The sequence below is a fragment of the Podarcis cretensis genome (assembly GCF_951804945.1).
Source record: "Podarcis cretensis genome assembly, chromosome: 11".
Lineage (NCBI taxonomy): Eukaryota > Metazoa > Chordata > Lepidosauria > Squamata > Lacertidae > Podarcis > Podarcis cretensis.
The window spans coordinates 51,165,006-51,189,021 of record NC_137180.1 but is presented as its reverse complement, the minus strand read 5'-3'; the positions used below and the strand labels follow the sequence as shown (position 1 = coordinate 51,189,021).

General features: G+C 42.4%; 1 protein-coding gene across 10 annotated transcripts in view; it reads left to right on the top strand.

Annotated features, from left to right (window-relative positions):
- The window catches only part of NEDD4L (NEDD4 like E3 ubiquitin protein ligase), a 260,860-nt gene that overhangs the window by 179,881 nt on the left and 56,963 nt on the right, over window positions 1–24,016 (top strand). For all 10 annotated transcript variants that reach the window (XM_079994713.1, XM_079994715.1, XM_079994714.1 and 7 more), the window contains 5 exons: window positions 1,056–1,106; window positions 12,140–12,201; window positions 12,377–12,476; window positions 15,152–15,318; window positions 22,322–22,460. In XM_079994713.1, the coding sequence (XP_079850839.1) occupies window positions 1,056–1,106; window positions 12,140–12,201; window positions 12,377–12,476; window positions 15,152–15,318; window positions 22,322–22,460 (519 nt within the window). The remainder of the gene's footprint in view (window positions 1–1,055; window positions 1,107–12,139; window positions 12,202–12,376; window positions 12,477–15,151; window positions 15,319–22,321; window positions 22,461–24,016) is intronic.

Genomic DNA, 24,016 nt, shown 5'->3' with positions numbered 1-24,016 from the left:
GTATGGTATGCAAAATGAACCACGGGAAGAGAAGAAGGGAAGTTTTTGATGTAAGGTTGTCTAAATGAATGCTTTGAAATGTAAATTAGAAAATTTAATAAAAATTATGTTTGTTTATATAAAGAAGTTACATGTGTTTTAATCTGCTTTTAGCTATTCTTGGCTTTGATTCATCTTTTGAAAACTTGTATATACTTGCTTTTAACTGTTTCTCCCAATTTGCTTTTAACTCTGCTGATTCTAAAACATACTCCTGGTCCAGGATTTGTTTACAGATATGGGAGGGCCATAGCTCAGTGATAGAGCATGTGTCTTGCATACCAGAAATCCCCATTTCAGCACATGGCATGCCTAGGTATGGTTGGCACATTCTCCTGTATGAAAACTTTGGTGTCAGTCAATGTAAATGATACCGAGATAGAAGGACCAATTGCCAAACTCAGAATAAGGGAACTTCCTATCTTCCTAGTATGTGCAGGTAATTAATCTTTGGACAGTAAGTCATTTATTGTCCCGGAGAAATTGATCATCACTTTGCATGCATGGACCAGATCTGTCCATTGCAATGAACAGGGAGATCTCTACGTTGAGGAACGCTTAGTGAGCCTGAAGGCACTTATGTAACTCTTAAAGGGGGCATTAACTTTTCTTTCAGAAAGAATAACTTGCTTTTCCTGCAGGAAATAACATCACCATAGTGCAAAAGTGCAAAAAAGGCTCGTTGTTTTAACCACATCTGAGGTTCTGATGCACTTTTTGCTGACTTTGAAATGAAGAAAAACATTGCAGAGCTTTTCACTCTCAACTTTTATTTTTACCGACTATTAAATATCATGTGAGCCTGCGTGAGGGCAGAAGCAACGTTAGAAATAATTGGAATGCTTTTACTAACAGAAGACATTGGCTCCGTAAGGGGAGGCGTTTTGGGGGTATGCAGTTGATAATGTTCAAGGCTGCTACAGAAATTAGCATGATATAATGTCATCAGTTGGACTGATTTAATGAACAAATTATGTCTTAATGATGATTTAATGTCTTTTCTGTTTCATTAACAGACCAGAGACGACTTCCTGGGTCAAGTGGATGTGCCACTTAATCATCTTCCGGTAAGATATTTTATTTACAACCTTCTCTACTGCATCCAAGCTCCTGGGACAATGGCTTAAACCAAGAATGGGGAATCTGTGACTCTCCAGATCTTTCTGGACTCCAATTCCCATTGACCCCAAACCAACAGGGCCAACTGTCAGGGATTATGGGAGTTGGTAGTCCAGCAACATCGGGGGGGGGGGCAGGTCTACAGGCTCCCCATCCCTGGTTTAAACAATATCTTCCTATATACATAAAAATGTAGTACTGCGTCACAGTCCCAAATCTGCATGATGTCAGGGTGGGGTAGAGGAACAAAAGAGAAGAGAGGAGCTCCAGAAACCCCTATCATCTGGTTCATGTGTGGAGAAGAGTGGCTTTCCCTTCCCCTCTGTAACTTTAGGGCAAATTTCTAAAGCCCCATGATAGGCCTTTGCAGACTACGGAAACACATAGATACCAAGCCCATATGTGGTAACTTACTCTAGCATCAGTAGTAGTGCATGTAGGGATGGATGGAGTTAGCCATTCAGATGGTGCTCAGCCAAGGATAAGATAGGCAGGAGCTGCACCATTTTTATATATTAGGATGATATGCAACACCCAATGTGAGCTGATGACGTAACTTGTGCTGTTGGCCACTCTACAGGCAACGAATGCAACGTACCATATAGCAGCAGTTTGCTTCCACTATATATTCCTAGTTCTTTAGCATTTAAAGCAGCCTTCCCAGTGTTTTGCTGTCCCGCTGCTTTCACCCATGACCATTGGCCATGCTAGCTGGGACCGATAGGAGTTACAGTCCGAAACACTTGAAGAACCCCACAAAGCACTGGTTAAAAGCTTAGAGTTCAAGTTCTTGAGTACAGTTGTACCTTGGATCCCGAACGCCTTGCAAGTTGAATGTTTTGGCTCACGAACACCGCAAACCTGGAAGTGAGTGTTCTGGTTTGCGAACGTTCTTTGGAACCCAAACGTCCAACGCGACTTCCGCAGCTTCCAAGTGGCTGCAGGAGCTTCCTACAGCCAATCAGAAGCAACGCCTAGATTTCTGAACGTTTTGGAAGTCAAACAGACTTCCAGAACGGATTCCGTTCAACTTCCAAGGTGCCACTGTATATAAAAAGAGTAAAAGAATCACGACATGAGATTAAGTAATAGGAATTCTTATTCTACTGCTGGTATTGATCTCAGTTGTGTTTTTAGTGCTGAGTTTTACAAATGTGCTAGACGTTCAACCTGGTAGAGTTGTCACTAACCGGAGATTAGTGTCCTCTCCTGAACTGCACCAGAGCACAGCCAGCAGAAAACTTGTTAAACGTTCCTAATAAGCTCTAATGTTTTAACTCCATTTGTCAAACCAGTTGACAACCACAAAAGTGTTTTCAGAAAGGTTCCCTGCTGCTGCTCTAAAACTAAACCACTTGGGACCTAGTTAGAAGTAATACTCTGTTCCAAATGATTCATAAAAAAAATTAGCTCTTTGCAATTTTCTATTCCTTGTGGAAAAACTACGTGCGATGCCACAGGGCTCTTTTGAAATAGCTGTTTCCATCTTACGTCAGTGGCGTCAGCCCCCCATGCAGCTGCTATATGTAGGAAAGCAACATGGTTCCCGTTGAAAGCTTCTGTCTTTTTTTTTAAATTAAACATAAAATAACAACATTGAATGTGCTTTGTCGTTGATAATGAGAAGTCCCTGTAACAGAAAACATTGCCTTTAAGAGCAGGAGAACAACAGATTCCAGAAAGTGTGTCTAGTCTAAGTTTTCTGCAAAACACACCGAGAAACCCCAAAGCACTGATGGGAAAAGATGTTCAAAATACCGTGGGGGGGAAAGCAATTGCAGTTATTGCAAACACCAAATTATAATGAGCCAGTGCACACTTATAGATCTCTGTTGCAGAATTCTTGTAATGTTTCTGTCCCAACCAGCCTATGCACACCTGTTCCAACAGTTCCACAGCCTCCCTGCGATTTGTAGGTAGAAAACAGAGATAGCGCTGCATCGGCATATTACTGATATCTCAGTCCAACCTGCCAAATTTTACTAATTTATTTAGAATATTTATAAACCTCTTAATCAAAGAGCTGTCTCATCGGTGTACAAATGGCTTTCCCCAGTGGTTTCCTGTAGGTGTTAGAAAGCATAGGGGACAAGGTGGAAACCTGAAAACACATATGCCTAAGACTACGGGGCAGAGTAGAAAATTCCCAGCACCACCTAATGAGACCATCTCTCCAAGCTGATCACAGCCGCCACATTGCATCTGTACGAATATTAATGCCAGCTATGGCTTTGATCCAAACTTAGTCCTCCTTAGAAACAGATCCATCAAAGTCAATGGAATTTAGTCATTATTAGCTGACATCCCATTGATTTCAATGGAGCTTGTCAACGTCTTGGATGTAACCCAATATTTGAACCAGAGTTTGCAACCCCTCTGGCTGTCTTTGGACATTTGTCCGTGGTGTCATAGTACCATGGACACACCCATTTCCCCCTTCCTGTTGTGTGCTAGATCCATGCAAAGATACAACAAGGAGCCCTTGAGTTAATGCAAGCCAGGATCGCTGTTCCAAAGCCAGTAAACAGGGGAAGGGAATCACATCTGTGGTGCTTGTTGACAGGTTCATAAACTGTGGCATATGAAGCCATAGTGTAGGGATCACCAATCTGTGGGCACCTGGACGGTGGCCCTTGAATTTTTATTTTGAGGGAGGATTGGTTTTATTTCAAGGGTAGGTCCTTCTTTGGAGGCGTTTTTCTGGATGTGTGTGTGATTCGGAAAGATGCACCTGGGCAGAGGGAGGGATAGATGCATGGGTGACTGAGAGAAATGACTGTGGTCTGTATGCTTGGGGTGAGTGTGTTCATGTGCTGTCTGTGCAACAGACAGCGGCTGAGGTGTGTCTGGTACTAGGAAATGCTCCCTGTTATTGGAGAGCATGGGCATTGCTCTCTGTGTGTGATCAATACTGTTGTGGTCGCCACAATCAGAACCAGCAGGATGTACTAACATACAGGACTTGTTGATTGGTGGCGGCGAAGCAGCAATGACTGTACTGTCCCTAATTTTTCGTTATCACCATGCCCCCAACGATAGCCATTTTGTTGCTGGAAGCCGCAGCACTTTCTAGGCAAGCGTTCAAACATGGGCAGATGAACACCTGCAAACCCTGGTGTGAAAATAACCATAGTTAGAGTTAACCTTGATGCAGATGTAAAGCTACATGATAGTTTACTGCGGAAAGTGAAAGGAGGGAAACACATGGTCTGTATTGCTGCACCTGTTTTCATAGTCTTACATCAAAGTTCACATCTATTACACTGAAATAAAAATGATGTAAAGCTTCCAGTTCTAGACCATTGTTAGAGAGAGCAGAAATAGCGAATTCACAGCCTCTGCATCTTCTTTTCTCTTTTATATGCAAGACACATGCTTATGGACTTGACTGATGCACTCACCAAGAATAAGGAAGCATTAAAAATGTGTTAACAAGCAAACATTCTAGCCTAGAACAAGGAGAATGTTTTTAATGCCCATCTTCCCAGTGTCAGACAGTGGCACTGCTTTTGGAGACTCTTAACACATTTTAGTCACTTGTCTGCTCCATGGAAATTCTCCTTTTGCACAGTGAAAACACTCTTGCTGAAAACTGTTCAGAACTGAAAAACAGACTGTGTTTCCTCCCGACAAATAAGGGTTTTCACATCGAGCTGGCCTTTTAAAGAAAGCTAGCTAAATATTTAGCTCTGCAGGAGACTCGTGGGTAGAAATGCTCTGTGGATATATCGCTTGGGAATGAGAACTGGGTGGAATGGCTGCTGAATGCTTCTTGAAGGCTAAATTGGGTAAATATATATTTTTGCATGACTTGGTTCCTGTTGTGAATCAGTGGAAGAGGGGACCGTCATAAATTTGATAAAATGGTCATGCTGTTAACTTGACAGGAAGCAGTAGAAATCCTTCTTCCTCCAGAAATACCAATTCACAGGTAGAAAATGGATACTAAAAAGACAGAGCACAGTAACTGATTTTCTTCTCTGCATCCATACCTATAAATGTCCACACAGCTCCCCACAGTCCTGGGAGCCACACAGCTTCAAAGTGCAACCACTGCAGTGGGGCGTAACTGAATATTATATAGAATTTTTGAGGGGGGGTGTTAATGGCTAACAGCTGTGCAGTATCCATTTACACATCCATAAATGAGCACGTGGTGTGAGTTTTCTGACAAAAAACTTCCACTGCACTAATCCCCCCCCCCCAGTTTTGAGTTAGCATGTTATTTTGCCTCAGCTAAGCAACACTGAAAAAAGCATGTGCAGTCAATTCTACATGCTGTTAAATATGTGTTGTTGTTTTTCACCACTTGCCCAGAGTACCTTAACTGAAACATGTGATGCGATGGGGATCATAAAAGCAGAATTTTATGTCGTTTCTCTCCATACTGTGTACTTGGTGCTTGTCTGTCACCACATTGACGACCGAGTGGGCAGACAAGTTAAAATGGCGAGCGTAGCTCAAGAACATGGGTAGGCAAACTAAGGCCCAGGGGCCGGATCCGGCCCAATCACCTTCTAAATCCGGCCCACAGATGGTCCAGGAATCAGTGTGTTTTTACATGAGTAGAATGTGTCCTTTTATTTAAAATGCATCTCTGGGTTTTTTGTGGGGCATAGGAATTCATTCATATATTTCCCCCCCCAAAAAAATATAGTCCGGCCCCCCACAAGGTCTGAGGGACAGTGGACCGGCCCCCTGCTGAAAAAGTTTGCTGAACCCTGCTCAAGAATCTTGCAGCAAGTAGGTCGAGTGAGTGGGCAAGTGGCCAGCCCAGGTAGGCCCTCCCACAACCCCACTGCCACAAATGGCTGCAGGGGAAGGGAATGAAAGTGAGAAAGTCTTTCTCCCCTTCGTTTGCCCCCTGCTGCTAAGAGAAGAAGGCCTGTATTTTAAAAAGCAAACTTACTTCACTTGGCGGAGAGGAACTCACTTCTGCGGCAGCAACAGAGCAAGCACAGGGATGGGTGCTGGCGGGCGGGTGGTTGTCGGATGAGTTTGTAAGGAGATAGGGATAGTTTTGGGGGGCAAGCTGTACAGAAAGAGTGGAGAGGGTTTGGGGGGCAAAGCTGTAAGGGGAGGATTTTTTGGGCGAGTTGTAAAGGGAGGGGGGTTGGCTGAGGGTAGTGGGTAGGTGGGCAGCAAGCAAGAGCGATAGCCCCTAATAAACATAGTATTCATACAAATGCAAAGTTTTCGCTGGAAATTGCTTTTAGTAGAATATTTGTAAGCATTTTTAGATTTGACAACTCAACTGTTGTAATAACCTTGTTGAGAGAAAGTAAACGGAGGCACTGAAAACTGTTAACAAGATAACTTTAGCAGATTTGAAGAGCTATGTTCATAAATACACGACATTCACAGGGCCGGCCGGCTGAAAATAGCGTACGCCTTTCATTTTAGATTTGACTGTTTTGCAATGCAAGTTTCCCAATTTTGCTTGCATTGTATCTATCCATTATGTTACTGTTAGCAAACAATGCATTTCTTTCTTTTTTTAAAAAAGGAAATTTTGTGCAGAAAAATACAGCAGTGGAGAAGCTTGTGGAAAATGTTATACCACACATCAGAGGTTGCAGCTTAAGGATTTTAGGCAAACGAGACTCTTTGAGATAACATTATTCTATTAAAAGGAAGAAAGCCAAACATGTAATAGTACTGTGGTAATACATATTACTAATACCGCAGCCAGGAATTTAATTCTGCTTACTTTGTCTATACTTATCTGTTTCCTGTACCGCAGACATGGGTGAGTAAAATGTCAGCTTTAAACCATGGGCTATGAATCTGGTTTATTCATTTCATCGGAATCTGTTTTAAGCTAGGATCCTCAGTTTGAACATAATACTCAGTAACACTTAATTCAATAAAAGCGAAATTGAATTCTTCTCACAGCTCTGTTGGAGGAGGAGGGATGGGTGTGTTTGAGAGAGAGAATTTTGGCTATACCCCCTGGCATGTAACCCCTGATCACCCTACACACTGTTCCTTACGGCCCTCAGGGGCAAAGCAGAAATATTTATCTACCCTTGCACTAGACCATGGTTTAGCATTTTGTGTGGACACGACCACTGCGGGCTTGTAAAGACGTCTTCCTTTCTGCAAGATCATACAAACTGATGTAGCTCTGCGCGTCTGGCTGCATATGCCTGGCTGCTGGCATGAACTGAATGTTGATTAAGATTAATAAATAGCAGAATAGATGGAGGCTTTTCACTCCTTGGGGCTGCCAGGCAGCTGTTGTGCAAGAAGGGAGCTTGCTGTTTTGAGTTTTCTCAGCTGCTTTTCTTGGGATGCTACTGTTTACCTTTGAGTTAGCGTTCCCTAAGAGGTTGGTAGCCTCCGACTGTCCACGGGGCAAGGAAAAATCTCATTCCCATTTTTTCCCAGTAACAAGTATTTCTCTATTGGGTTCCAGTTTACAAGGCTTTGTCACTCATGTAAAATGTGCTTGCTTAGATCCATTTGCAGAAATTTCCTCAAAGGTAGGCAAATGGGCATTCTCAGAGTGGATATATATATATTGGCAGACGTGTTCAGGCCAATACTAGCTAGGGTCTGTGTGGCAGAAGAAATACTGTGTTCTGATCTCTGCACATAATATGCGAGTGTGCAAATTTGGGTGACATTTTTCTTCCTAGGCAAACCATCTTATTCTGTAATGGTTCTATCGTATTATTCTCCTTTGGGCTGGAATCAGCTGCTCGGTGCTTTGATAGAAAAATCTCTAGCAGACAACCGCAGTGTCAGATCAGGCCAGAGTCCAGGTCTTTCAAAGGGTTCCCCCATCTAGCAGCGAGTGGAGATGAAGAACAATCCCAGACTGTATTTTCACAGTTTCTGCTGCTGTGCCTGGAGTCCTGAATGCAGCAAGTTCATTTTCGTCTGGGATTTTAATACGTCTTCAGTGCAGCTGCTCTAGTCCATTTGCTCTCATAATGCAGGTTTTAAAGAAATGTCTGAGCAGTTTCATTCTTGGGTTAAGTATCTGCATTAAAAATTTACAGTGTAGTTGGAAGCCTTCCAATATCCTCAATCAGCACACACCATTTTATTACTATAATTAATCATTTCTGTTAAATGTACAAAGTGCATTATAACACTTATCTCATTTATTCTTGCAACAACCTTGTGAGAGACGTTGTTGGCTTAGGAAAAAAAGGGAATACATTTTACAGGAAACTTATTTCTCTTTCTACCTAGCTCACCCTTCAACACCCCCACTCCCCCGCTTTCTTATGACTCTTGATGGTCTGCCAAACATTATTTCCCCTTATTAAACAGATTCGCTGTTCTAGATTTTCGTATGTAGTCCAGAAGCTGGCAGTCATATAGGTGTGAATTTGCCATTATCATGTATTGATACATTATCATGTATTGATATACGTCAGTTGCTGTTTTGTTCTTTAAACAAGCCAAATTAGAACTTTCTTTTTGGCTCAGCAAGCCCCATTTTAAGCCATGATTATCAATAATGACGACGAAATGCTTTCCCAGACTTCCCAAGGTGCTTCGCCTGTATTATCTTTCATGTATAACCTTTACTATAACACTGTAAGATCAGTATTACGATCCTCATATTTTACACTGAATCATTCCACTTCTCCATCTTCCTACACGGGCTGGCAGCAACTCTCCAGGGTCTTAATTTCCCCAGACCTGTCTGGAAATACCAAGTACTGAAAATGAGATGTTCCACCAGCATCCTGTTCTGAGGAATAGTCTTGTAGACCATCATCACATCTCTCTCCTAAATATCTATTGCTTTGTATTTGAATGTGTTTTCTATGGTGAGATACTGAAGGAACATGCAGAGTCATATCAGTTTTAAGGATCGCATCTTTGAGTTCTAATGCTAAAGCACTTGGGTGCCCATGGCAAATGCACTTAGATAAGACAGGGTTCCTGTGTACAAGTAGGGTTTTTAACACACTCAGCTAAATGCAAATAATAATAATAATAATAATAATAATAATAATAATAATTTATTTATACCCCGCCCATCTGGCTGGGTTTCCCCAGCCACTCTGGGCAGCTTCCAGTAGAATATTAGAATACAATCGTCTATTAAACATTAAAACAGGGCTGCCTTCAGGTGTCTTCTAAACATTCGCTAAACAGGGCTGCCTTCAGGTGTCTTCTAAAAGTCTGGTAGTTGTTCTCTTTGACATCTGGTGGGAGGGCGTTCCACAGGGTGGGTGCCACTACCGAGAAGGCCCTCTGCCTGGTTCCCTGTAACTTGGCTTCTTGCAGTGAAGGAACCGCCAGAAGGCCCTCGGCGCTGGACCTCAGTGTCTGGGTAGAATGATGGGAGGTGGAGCCGCTCCTTCAGGTATACTGGACCGAGGCCGTTTAGGGCTTTAAAGGTCAGCACCAACACTTTGAATAGCACCAACACGTAGAATCTCCCTTCAGACCTGGCCTCTCAACTGGAGATCGACTGTAGTCTAGTCAGTGTGCTCAGGGATGTTTGAGGCAGGGCTCAAGGCAGACTCTCATTGCAGTCTCCATTCCCTGCCACCTAAGTAGGGCCATTGTCATTTGCATGTTCATAAATAGAAATCACCAGACAAGTACAAATTAAGGTGCTATGTTGCTGAGAAGAAAATATTTGTTTCCAGTTAAACAATATAAAAGTTCATATCAAGGTTGTAAGATTGATGAATAGTTATTTTTAAAAATGGCAATCTGACTTAGATTTTCAGGGAAAATCTAAGTTGGAGATGGAGTTGTTAGATACTGAAGGTAAAAACTTATCTAAAATGTACAAGCTTTTGCTGGACTGGCATACGAAAGATGAACAAGTTAAATCGGTGATGATAGATTGGGCAAGAGATTTAGGACATAACATAATGTTTGAGGACTGGGAAAGATTGTGGAAGAAAGGGGTGAAGTTCACCACATGTACTTTGTTAAAGGAAAATATTATGAAAATGATGTATAGATGGTATTTGACCCCTGTAAAATTAGCAAAGATGTATCATAATTGTGATAATACATGTTGGAAATGTAAAGAAAAGGAAGGAACATTCTTTCATATGTGGTGGACCTGCTCCAAGGTGAAAGACTTCTGGGAAAAGATTTATAATGAATTGAAAAAAATGTTGAAATATACATTTATAAAGAAACCAGAGGCCTTTCTTCTTGGAATAACAGGTTCGGAATTGCCCAAGAAAGATGTTAATCTATTTTTGTATGCCACAACTGCGGCTCGTATTTTGTTAGCTAAAAAGTGGAAAACTCAAGAAGCACCAACAGTAGAAGAATGTTAGATGAAGATGATGGATTGTATGGAGCTAGCCGATCTAACCGGAAGAGTCCGCGACCAGAAGGAGGAGGAACACCACGAAGAATGGAAGAAATTTAATGATTATTTAGTTAAATTTGTTAAGCTAAAACAACTGGAAATAGCGTCCAGATACTTAAAGGGCTTAGGATTGTATCTATGTTAACTGATAAAATAATATGTTTAATACAAGAAGGAGAAGATTTAAAGATGTTAATGTTTAATTTAAAGGGTATTAAAATTGGGATTTGGAAAACCGTTATAAGGATATGCAATGAATTTCAACTAAGGGGAAATGAGGAAGTCGTTTTACAAAGTAAATAACTGTTATTTTCAATAAGGTTATGATTTATGTTTGTTATGTTTTGTTTGTTTTATGTTTTTGTTTGTCATTGATATTGTAAAAACTAATACAATTTTTGCAAAAATAAATAAATGGTAATCTGAAGATGTTTTTTTTTTCCCAACCGAGGAAAAGCCTGCATTCTAGGACTGACCCAAATTCTCTGTGCTTCAGCTGCACAAACACTAAGATTGTGGGGGTATCTTTTATCTTGGTCATCACTGTTTACATAGCACATTAAGACCTTTAGCATTTTGTTAACAACTCTACAATGAAATTCTGACCCCTGTTGCAGTGCATGCTTAGCGCTAATATGTTTTCTTTCCCCTTCAGAAATTGTCCATTTAATGCTTGCACAAGAACTTGATATTTCTGAGGAGGGGAACTGCTTCCATTAATGCAACTCTTTAAAAAAATCCTGTATTTTCAATGACAAGTTCCGAGAGGGCAGTTTTTAATGCAAAAACCCAAACTATCAAATACTTAGCTTGGTCCTTCTGTGTAGTTATTTAATACAACTGTTTTATCAAATCTATAACTGTCACCCTAGATGAATAAGAAAAGTCTGCAAAATTTCCTTGACAAATTTGGTTATGGCTCCAGATTATCTTGATTCTGATCGATATGACTCCTTTATAAAATCCATAGTTGTCATCCCATATAAATAAGATATGTCTGCAGACTATCCTTAGCAAATTTGGTTATGGCTCCACGTTACCTTGATTCTGATAGATGGAGACATCTAGGAATTCAAATCTGTCATTTTAATTCCAGGACTGTTGACAATTGGAGAAAATGATGTGACCGCTTCTTTTGGAACATAAGCTTAATGGTAGGGCTAGGTGGGGGAAAGTGTTGACAGTAAATACCCATGGAAACCTCATCTTTTTGGTTTGTGGAATGTCTCATAGAACAAGCCATGTGGACTATCTTAGACATAGGAGCTAGCTCTGACTGCTAAACCAAAAAAAAATTGTGCGTGTCGTTCTCAGCGCCTTCAGTTGTCGCAGTTATCGTGCTTCTTGGCACTTTGCAATGTGCGTTCTCAAAGTTGGTGATTGGAAAACAGGCCTCTGCTTGTGACCTGGACCATTGCTTCATTGAGATTAGTAGTAAACAACTTTGTGCATCTGTAACTACTTCTGCTTCCATAGCATTTATTGTTGGGCTGAGCTATTAGCGGTGTTGAGAGCGACACCTGGTGGAAATGCTCAGCTGACAATACACAATGGTTGCAAGAGCAGCAGAGTTCTTTGGAATAATGTAATTTCTGTAGGTCTCCTGTTTACATTTTACTAGAGCATGCACTCATGTGTTCGTGAGCATTAATGATTTGATTTTTGTCCCAATAGACTGAAGACCCAACCATGGAAAGGCCGTATACTTTTAAAGATTTCCTCCTCAGGCCAAGAAGGTGAGAATATGGACATATATTATAGATGAATAATATAACAGAAGAATAGTAAAGACATAATATGTGTACTGCGTAATTTACAGTTTATGTACAGATTGATAGATAGCTAAAACTAAGTGCTTTTCAAGTTCAACAGGACATTATTTATCCCTCCTTTTTACTATTTCCTCTGTAGTCACAAATCTCGAGTAAAGGGATTTCTGAGGCTGAAGATGGCATATATGCCAAAAAACGGAGGGCAAGAAGAGGATGGTGATCAGAGGGAGGATTCTGAGGTAAACTGCTTTAAATACGAGGTTTCCAAATTTCTTTATTTCTCTGTAACTGTTGCATATCTGATAGACATTCTGCTTTACTGATCATATTGCTAAAAGGTATTCTTGTTATTATTTCTTTCATTTAATCATCACTTTCCACACAAAAAGTTTCGCAGCGACTTTCAGATCCATAAAACACCGAAAGCTTACAATTGTGTAAAAACATTAACACTGGGCTTAGGTCAAAGTTTCAGTACAATAGTTAGGACCTCAGCTACTCCAGATTCAGATAGCTGAGCCAAGTTTGTTTTGTTATTCAACTCAGGCTCCTCTCTACAGCACAGCAGCCAGATTCTGCAGCTATTAACAAAAATGAACTTTGATGGCCAAGCTCAATTTCAGTAATGGAAAATCGTTATAATCTGCAAGTTCTGCAAGAAAGAAGGGAGACACCATATTCTATCAAACACTTTGTCCCTTGAAGAAGATGAACAGAATTTCCTCATATCTAGATTTTGTTTCTAAGAGCTAATACATGATGCTCTGCTAAATCTTTGCTGCAATTTCTGTTCTTCTTCTTTTTACCATTGGTTCTATCTTATCATTACGTGCTTACATTTTCAAGTATGATTCTGAGCGGCCCTGGGATCACGATTTGTTGTTGGTGGTGCAGCATATAAATTTTCAAAATAAACGCTGAAATGCATAAACAGAGCGATTCCGCATGTGTGGGCAAGAGAGATAGTTTCAGGAGTGAAGCATCAAGTTCATGGGATCCTTTCAGCAGAATATGACGTGGATTGCTACGGCAGGGAGAACAAAATCTGCAGAAAAAGCTTTCATCTGACTACTCAATTATGCTACTTCAATCGCAGCTTACAATGCAACTGCTTTCTTCAAACGTTGCTGCAGCGCTGGTGACCTGTGGCTTGAGTGGGTGGTAATGCATTAGGGTGGATGTTACTTGTAAGTTTGTCATTTGTCACAAGCCAAAGAGCCCACGCTGTTAACACATCCAAAGTGTTTTATGAATCAGCCATGAGAGCTGGAACAGCTTTCTATTGAAATTTTATCTTTTCATGATATGAGTGAATCAGATACGAGCCATTTCAGCCTTTATTCCTAGTGATGACCTCGAGGACGAAGCATTGTTTTCAGTCCTAATTGAATAAATGCCAATTCTGGGTTACGAAGCAAGCATAGAATTTCTTCCCATTTTGCTATGTCACATTGCAGAACAGAGATGCTCTTTGCAGCAAAATTCCAGCAATATTGGGCAAACTAAAATAACTCTCTTACTCTCCAAAGTTTATCAAGGAAAGAAGTGCTTTGTGTTTTCGCTAAATCGCGGGAGGGGGAACCAGCCTCAACCATGCTTTTTCCACCATTTAGATTTCACTAGTGAGATGTGCTTTCTGTAAGACTGACTTTTGAAGGTGGTTAGGAGATGGGGGCTAGTTCAGGATGTTGCAACCTGCCTCTTTTCTTGAGAAATGGCCCCTGTATAAAAATGCCACCTTTCTTCCCCATCTGCGCTATAACTGTCTATATGCTTCTATGTCCACTTCAAAGTGCAGTGGTACCTTGGTTGTCGAACCTAATCCATTCCGGGAGTCAGTTTGAGTCCTGGAACCGTTCAGAAACCAAGTTGTGGCTTCCAATTGGCTGCAGGAACTTCCTGCACTCAATTGGAAGTTGTGTTGGAAGTTCGGCTTCCAAAAAAAGTTCGCAAACCGGAACACTTGCTTCTGGGTTTCCGACATTCTGTAGCTGATTTGTTCGAGAGCCAAGCCATTCGACAACCAAGGTACCACTGTACAGGTGATTCCTTTTAAAGCCCTACGCCATCTGCTCCTAAAGCCCTACGCCATCCTGCTCAACATATTCTCCCCCATTCTTTAGATCTTTATTTGGAGGTGATGCTCCTCAGTCTAGCTTTCATGGAAACACGATACCGTATTTTTCGCTCCATAAGACACACCTGACCATAAGACGCACCTAGTTTTTAGAGGGGGAATGCAAGAAAAAAAATTCTTTAAAGGGAGCACTGAGCAGAGCCTGTATGCATCCCAGGCTCTCCTCAGCGCTCCCTTTCACGAGCCACGTGGAGCGTGTGTGCGGCGCTTGCAGGCTTTTCCCCAAGGAAGGAGAAGTGCAGCTCATCACTGATGGGCTGCCCTTCTCCCTCCTCAGGGAAAAGCCCCCAAGAGCCGCACACACACTCCGCGTGGCTCTTTAAAGGGAGCGTGGCTCTTGGGGGCTTTTCTGGGAGGTGGGGAAAGGGACCGAGGGGCTAAGCCAGAAGCTAGAACAGCACTGCGCAGCGCAGCGATCCCTCTCACTGTTCCGGCTTCTGGGATAGCCACGCAGCCTGCATTCGCTCCAAAAGACGCACACACATTTCCCCTTAATTTTTAGGAGGGGAAAGGTGCGTCTTATAGGAAAAAAATACGTTATTTGGAGGGATGGAGTGAGTCCTTGTTGAGTGCATTGGGAGAACAGCTTACCGTAAACAAATGCTTGCTTTGTCAGTGCTACCATGCAGCATGTTTTGCTGCTACTATATTATGTGAAATTTTGACTACTGAAAGCCCTATTTCTTCTCTTCTGTCATGCTAGAAAACTGCATACACTTGAATCGGTTTTTTTTTAAAAATTAATTTGCATTTTCCACTCCCTCCCCCCCTTCAAAGCATGGCTGGGAAGTGGTGGACTCCAATGATTCTCCATCTCAACGCCAAGAGGAGTTACCGCCACCTCCCTTACCTCCTGGATGGGAAGAAAAGGTGGACAACCTTGGGCGTACCTACTACGTCAACCATAACAACAGGACAACGCAGTGGCACCGGCCAAGTTTAATGTAAGTGCATGCCTTCATGCAGCGTATAATTAACTTACGATATTGAGCACCGCAGGATGTGCTGATGGTCAGCAACCCAAACGGCTTTCTAAAGTAGGAGGAAAAATTAATGGTGGAAAAGCCCATCAACAGCTATTAACCATAATACAGACATACGTAATTTTAGTTACGTGCTGCTGCTTCACAGTTCAATCCATGCCCAAGGCTGCTTACAATGTGAACAAAATACACGTTTATGACAAAAGTAGTCATAAGCAACAAATATAAACATTAAACACGAGCAAACTGAACAATACCCGCATAAATCACAAGTTCTAAAATAAAGATACAGTGGTACCTCGGGTTACATACGCTTCAGGTTACATACGCTTCAGGTTACAGACTCCACTAACCCAGAAATAGTGCTTCAGGTTAAGAACTTTGCTTCAGGATAAGAACAGAAATCAGGCTCCGGCGATGCGGCAGCAGCAGGAGGCCCCATTAGCTAAAGTGGTGCTTCAGGTTAAGAACAGTTTCAGGTTAAGAACCGATCTCCGGAACGAATTAAGTACTTATCCTGAGGTACCACTGTATAAAAAACCAACAGCAACAATCTCCCCACCACAAAGAAGCCTCAGCAACAACTTAGCCCAAGAGTATGTTCAGCAGCCTCAGCTTTTGTAGCTGGAGTCAGTCCGGGCCCCGCCCTCCCAGGTCAGGTGGGAGGAGACCAAGGCAGGGAGCAGGTCTTCCAGAACTAAAAGCCGTAATCACTAAATGGAATCTCTGTATTCAGATTTGGTGGACAAACAGCAGCAGAGGTCTTTAGCTTTCTTGTCATGATCATGGGTTTTCTGGAGGATTCTGACTCGTCACTGTTGAAAACAGGGCACTGGACTGAAGCTTAAAAAGTTTGTGCTTGTTCTCACCTGCAGAGCTGATGTTTGATAGTTGAGGGGTGAAATATGAGACCCCTAAAGTAGTAATTGTTGTTCAAGATAATGTAAAGGAAGCAGAAGATAGCAATTTAAATGCCACACATTTCTGTTAGCTGTTTCATCTGCGTTTATTCCACCCTTCATTCATCAGGGAGCCTGCACTTGTGAGACTCATAGATAGATTCATCAAACAGTGCTGCATTTTCAGTGAAGTAATGCAGACTGCTCTAGGAGGTAGCCTCATAATTGATGGTTTGTAAAATGTTTTGCGGTTGTCTAGAAATGGAAGTTCATAATTTCATAGTCACTGCTTGCATAGAAAATTTAAAATTCCAGGTCATTAGAAATAGTCATTATTTTACAGTGACCCAGGTTGGAAGTTTAATAAGTCAATATATGAACAACTCTTTTGCCCGTAGATGCAGATAATTCTCCTCTCTTTTTGAAAGAAAAATGAAACCTGACCCTAGCTTGTTTTAAAACTGGTAACCATAGTTTCTCGGTGCAGATGAAACAGGAAACTATGGTTACTTAGAGACTTACTGGTTTGATTGCTCACTCTACAAAGGGCTGCATGCATGGGCAAAAGGCTAGTTCATATATCAGTTCATCAATCCAAAATGTGATCGTCCCAAATCAGCCTTTGTGGTGATAAAATTAAAGTACTTGTATATTTGATAAAAGGGGCAGTTGTTTACAAAACCTCCTGGTGCACTTAGTATAGCTCTCCTTGATGGTTCTGTTGCAACAGAATAACAAGGTGACTCTTTCAGATTTTTCTAAATTTTTAAGTGTGGGTTTTTTTGAACCAGAGTGCTTAGATTTGCCATTAGGATATGTCTTAGGGTTAGTTTACAGAGAAAAAGAATCCAACTAAATTGGCTTATGCTTGATTTTTTAAAAAAATATTACAGTAAAAGTCTAAGTTAATGTATTGTTTGACCTACTATAATGAATGTTATTTTGCTGTTGCCTTTCCACACCAGCTTTATTTGTACTGGTGATTGCCTCTTCCATTATTCCCGCTTCACCTTCATGAACCTAATTCACTGCTCAGTTTTCACACAATTATTAAGGCTTAATCTGATGCACTGGCTGCAATCCCAAACACGTTTAAAGATTAAATCCAGTTTTCCACCAGTGGGTTTTACTTCTGAGTAAGGATACATAGAATTGGATTGTTAATCCTGTTGACTCTAGTGGTCTAAAACTGTGTGATTTAAAACACTATTTAGAAATGAGTCCTATTGGAAATCAATGCAGCTGCCACATAGCATATCTACAATATAAATAGACTTAAATCGGAGACCTTTACATTTACTGGGTGGAATGTAGCAATGCTGGGGTGAACACTGCAGTCCCCTCTGTTCTCTCCCTGTAACCATTTTTGGGGTTCTCAGACACCACCCCCAAGCTAATTTTAAGGGACACTGGAAAGCCAATGGGGGGAAGCCCTATTGCGCAAGCCTTCTAGACTGCAGGTTTGTTTCATTATTTTGAACCAGAGCCTATCATGAACATTGCTGAGTCTCTTTAGGCTGCAGTCCTGTGTACACTGAGCTTCATGGGGCTTACTTCAGAGTAGACATGTGTGGGATTGACATGTAAGGCACACATCTTTAGCTTAAAGCCTGCTGTATCTTGAGGTCCCCTCTCAGCATTTCAAGTTACCGTAATTCCATGCAATACAGCCTGCCTAGCTTGTTCAATGCTTCACTCTGCTGATTAGTCTTCCAAAGTTTTTCAGCACTGTGAAATTGAAGAATGAAGAGATGGTCCCTTCAGGACATGGGGACGTTTTTCTCCTGTAGTTATGTTTATACAGCAGGATTTATCACATCTCATTATCTGATATTTCCCGTGTGGGAGTTTCCTCCATTGTACAAAGACATTTTTGATTAGAGTCTCAGCAGTTGATGCTGATTTTCGCAAGTTTACCATCCATTTAGAGAGCAGAGTAGCTCTGTTGTAATTTGCTTGTAGGCATTTGGTGTGTATGTGTATCAATATTGTTTGATTTATTGGGTAAAGGGGAATGATATCACTGGCACGACATTCTGTGCCAGTCTTTTAAAAAAAGTCTCTCTAACTCAACCAAGGACTCTCATTTCCCCACGACTAGTCCAGCACGTATTTCCCTTGCTTCCCATTAATCTACCATAATGAAGTTTTAGATGCTAAAATCTATTTAGCCCTGGTCAGAAGGAAATAACTGTGAGTCTCACCTCTCCTACCTGACCAACAGCAATAAACACTCATCTCCATAATTGCCCTTTCCCATGTCACCTTCCCATTGATTTGGTTCCATCAAGGAGTCAATTGTCTATCCTCCTTGTCACCAAGATGAAAATAGACCAATCTCTAATTGGATATTTGACCTAACATCTTGCAAACAAATGCAGTTCCGGCATGCAAATGAGAAACTTGTTCAGCTTAAGTTAGCTAGATGGAACTTTGTATTTGTTTCTCCCTGTATTCTGCTTATTTCTTACTCCTTCCATTCTCATTAAAAAAAACAAAACCCGTTCTTATTCAAATCTTTGCAGTTATCTGTTTGTGGCTGTGAGCTCAGTGGAGCCCTTGAGGTGTTCCTGTGGTGCTCATGAAGCTTCTGAGCCCCTCCCCAAATTACTACCCCCCTTGGTCTTGCAGTAGTGAGGCTGGTTTATACCATGGGTAGGCAAACTAAGGCCTGGGGGCTGGATCCGGCCCAATCACCTTCTAAATCTGGGCTACGGGCGATCTGGGAATCAGTGTGTTTTTACATGAGTAGAATGTGTGCTTTTATTTAAAATGCATCTTTGGGTTATTTGTGGGGCATAGGAATTCGTTCACCCCCCCCCCATACAGTCCGGCCCCCCACAAGGTTTGAAACCCACAAGGTTTGAAAAAGTTTGCTGACTCCTGGTTTATACCCTTTTCACCCTTGTTAATTATGTAGAGCTGAAGCAGGAAGTTGAAAGAGTGATGCTCTTTCCCACTTGCTCTTTCAGCTTAAGCTAAGCCTTGGAATTTATGTAATTTTACTGGATCTGGGTTTTATGCACATCCCTTGGGAAAGTGTGCTTGCTCCTGCCTTTTCTCTTTAGGTGGGTGAGCAGAAATCCAGGGCAGGGGGGAAGAGAAGGGACTAAAGGAGATGGCAGGGCCAACACTTGCTCAAATATCCAAATGTCCCTACAGCCCTTAAAAGGTTGGCACCCCCTGGTCTGAGTATTTTTTTACCAGACGTGGAAAACAAAATGGTCTCATTAAGCTTAAGCGATGTCACAGCTAGTTCTCCCCCCCACCCCCAGTGTTTCACTGAATTATATACACATGTAATTTATGTAATCTTCTTACCTTGGTGATGGGAGTGCTTTTCATGTTCACCGCTGAGAATTTTTTTGAGCGTTTCTTAGAATTACCCTTCTAAAAATATGAAAAGCTTAACTTCAAATGCCATGCATAATTGAATGGGGGGGGTATCAGCTGTACTGACACCAGGCATTAGTTTAACATCCAGTTGCATTTGGCTTTTTGACAAGCAGCTACGTTTTCTTTCCACTGCGACATAAATATTGCAAGTTGGATGTTTGTTTTTCTTTGGATTTATAGCCGTAATTTCGGTCATGTACTCTCTAGCTCCAACCTCCCTTGTTGCATTGTCTTTTGACGCTGCAAGTAATCCTTATTTTGATGACTTATTTTGATAATCAGCTCCGTTTTTCAATAAGATGGGAAAGTTAATTTATGAAACTCAAAAGAGTTTTGTTTTCTGAATATGAACAAGAGTGTTGGAATTTTATGCTTCTTGATATGAAGTGGTAAAGCTGTTCTACAGAGTATGCTTGGTAGTGGAGTCTCCTCTCTCAAAGATCAATACTTTTAACATAAAGTAAAGGTAAAGGGACCCCTGACCATTAGGTCCAGTCGTGGCCAACTCTGGGGTTGCAGCGCTCATCTCGCTTTATTGGCCGAGGGAGCTGGCGTACAGCTTCCGGGTCATGTTGCCAGCATGACTAAGCCGCTTCTGGCGAACCAGAGCAGCACACGGAAACGCCGTTTACCTTCCCACTGGAGCAGTACCTATTTATCTACTTGCACTTTGAGGTGCTTTTGAACTGCTAGGTTGGCAAGAGCAGGGGCCAAATAACGGGAGCTCACCCCGTCGCGGGGATTCGAACCACCAACCTTCTAATCGGCAAGCCCTAGGCTCTGTGGTTTAACCCACAGCGCCACCCGTGTCCCTCCACTTTTAACATACAAGAGCTCTAACATAGAACCTCTTCCTGAGACCCTGGAAAGCTGCGGAGACAATGGACACTACTAGACTGGTTAAGTAGAAATTAACTTTTAACATACAAGAGCTAATTTCTACTTAACCAGTCTAGTAATGTCCATTGTCTCCGCAGCTTTCCAGGGTCTCAGGAAGAGGTTCTTCCTAGCCCTATTCCATGAGGTCCATGGAGATTCCAGAACCTGGGACTGCATGCTTGAAAAAAACATTTTCAAATATTATGGTGCGGCTCCTTCCAAAATCTGTGGCTCCTTTTCCTTGTTCAGGTGAAAAAGGAAGTAGTGTAGTGTTGGCATCTGACCCATTCCCCATAACTTGGAACAAGCTTGTCCAACCCTTTAAAGCTTTGAAGTTGTATTCAAAGAAACCAGCTCTAGCACACTTCAGCAACCTTTTAGCTTGTGCTAGTGGTTGTAAGGATAAATAAATAGGAACTACTGGTAGTCGTTCCCCGCTCTCATCCCAAAGCCAAGGAGAAAAGGGGAATTCCCAAGCAAAGGACCCCTAGGTGATTTCCATTTCAGGTGCACAATCAGTTCCTTATTAAAGGGATGGCAATGAATTAGGGACACAGGTGGCGCTGTGGGTTAAAGCCTCAGCGCCTAGGGCTTGCCGATCGAAAGGTCAGCGCCTAGGGCTTGCCGATCGAAAGGTCGGCGGTTCGAATCCCTGCGGCGGGGTGCGCTCCCGCTGCTCGGTCCCAGCGCCTGCCAACCTAGCAGTTCGAAAGCACCTCCGGGTGCAAGTAGATAAATAGGGACCGCTTACCAGCGGGAAGGTAAACGGCGTTTCCGTGTGCGGCTCTGGCTCGCCAGAGCAGCGATGTCACGCTGGCCACGTGACCCGGAAGTGTCTCCGGACAGCGCTGGCCCCTGGCCTCTTAAGTGAGATGGGCGCACAACCCCAGAGTCTGTCAAGACTGGCCCGTACGGGCAGGGGTACCTTTACCTTTACCTTTAATGAATTAGATTTTCAGCAGAACAATTAAAAAGCCTTTTCTGTCAGTCTCCAGAAGAATGAGCAATGGAGCTTGGGGGTCTCCTCTCTCACCCCATGAGATAGTTTTTCTGAGGTCATCATCACTACACAGTAAGGAGAACTGCATCAACAGGGTTATATCCAGTAATGTAAAGGTAAAGGGACCCCTGACCATTAGATCCAGTCATGACCGACTCTGGGGTTGCGGCGCTTATCTCGCTTTATTGGCTAAGGAAGCCGGTGTACAGCTTCCGGGTCATGTGGCCAGCATAGCTAAGCCGCTTCTGGCGAACCAGAGCAGCACACAGAAACGCCGTTTACCTTCCCACTGGAAGGTATTTATCTACTTGCACTGTGTGATTTCAAACTGCTAGGTGGGCAGGAGCAGGGACCGAGCAATGGGAGCTCACCCCGTCGCGGGGATTCGAACCACCAACCTTCTGATCGGCAAGTCCTAGGCTCTGTGGTTTAACCCACAGTGCCACCTGCGTCCCATCCAGTAATGTACTGTGCTTTAAATACCGTACATGCTTCAGCCTGGACTCTGTTCCTACTGCAAGAACTGAAATTTGCCCTTAATGAAGTTGACTGCTTGAGACTGGCTGCAGGCTTTCTTTGTTTTGGAGTACAGAATGATCTCACTTTAATCCAGCTTGCAAGAGACCTAGGGATTCATCACTAGCTGTGATATGCACAGAGTGGACTTAATAGGTCCTGAAATGTTGCTTTTAAATTTGGTGCTAATTTAGGTGTGCTGCCACTTACAGTGCTCATACTTGCCTCCTCCTCCGACCTAACTCATTACTCTTTTGTCAACCTAACATTTCAGGGATGTAGCATCCGAATCTGACAACAACATCAGGCAAATAAACCAAGAGGCGGCTCACCGGAGGTTTCGATCCAGGAGGCACATTAGCGAGGATTTGGACCCAGAGGTACCGCCCTTGGAGGGTGGAGAGGCACCTGAGGTACATGCAGGACTTAAAACTGGCTTTTCAGTTTGGTGCTCTACGTGATTTTACAGAAAGTCTGCTTGAAATGCCTTAGGAACTGAGGCTTCCAAACACAAAATGTGTGTTAAAGGCAAGATTAGAAAGGTACAGTGTGGGAGATTTATGAGGGGAAGATACACGTGCCTTCCCCCCATTGTGTGAAGCCTTGTGTTGTCCTTTGTTAGTATGTTATTGTTTGCCAGTGACCTTACTTAGTTAGTAAATGCAACTGAGCAACAGAACAGCTGAACAAGACTTGGATGTTCGTATAGGCCAGGCATTGGCAAACTCAGCCCTCCAGATGTTTTGGGACTACAATTCCCACCATCCCTGACTACTGATGCTGTTAGCTAGGGATCATGGGAGTTGTAGTCCCAAAACATATGGAGGGCTGAGTTTGCCTATGCCTGGTATAGGCCAGTCTTTCTCAGCCTTGGTCTGGCTAGCTAGGAATGGTGGGAGTTGTAGTCCAACAACATCTGGGGATACATAATGCATGTGTGTTTACATCTTTAATGTTGATTGAAATCCTCTGTACATTTACTGTGGTGGTGTAAGCCCTATTGAACTTGCTGGGATTTGCTTCTTGGCAAATATCCAGAGGATTCACAATGGCAGATTGTGGTTTTATTGTCTTAATTTGGTCCAGAAGGCACCTTAAATGTCACACATCTTCCACCAACACCCACCAACTGTCAAATATTCATTTAGCCAATAGTTTAATCCAGAAGATGGAAAGAGTGGGTGGGGGAAGGCACAACTGAGAAAACTAATGCCACTTTTGCTGGGTGGAAGGGAAGTTTACTTTAATTAAACATTGTTTTTATTAGATCAAATAATACTTGCAATTATTATTATTTTTTTAATGGCATTGCTTTTGCAAAATTCAGCTTCCAGGCTGCTGATTTCTGGCTATTGGAGTCTTCTTTCCTACTTGATGTAAACCTGGGTCCTTGTGTGTAATCTGCTTTGTGCCTCAATAGTTTGATTTTGATAACTTGAATTCCTTTGAGGTGGGGGCTCACAATATAACCTTGAGGGTTTGGCCTCAAGTCAGGAATAGCTGGCAATTGTTCCAGTGGGTAAATGACATAAACAGCAAGGGAGCCTGGTGGGTGGACTCACAGCATGTTTTACAGTCACTAAATAATGTATTGCATGGGAAACACCACTTCTGCGTCTTAAAAAAAAAAAGTTGATGCTGCAGTTATTCTCAGGTCAGTCAATAAAACACAAGCAAGGACCCCACCCCACTGCCTGCATTCCCACTTACGGAGATGTGGAGGAACTTGCATGTCTTCTATAACTGCGCTTCCTTTAACCCAGTGCTTCTGAAATTTCGCGATTGCACTTCCACTACCTGCCAGTTTCACCCTCCCCAGCTCCCTCTCATATCCATAGTACAGTATGTTAAGAGCAAAGCTGATTATCAAATGCTAATCACGTTTTCGGGAGACTTTTAAAGTACATATTGGTTCTCTTAAGTTCATTCGATAAGCAGCCCAGCTAAGACGGGGTTCACATTATGTGGA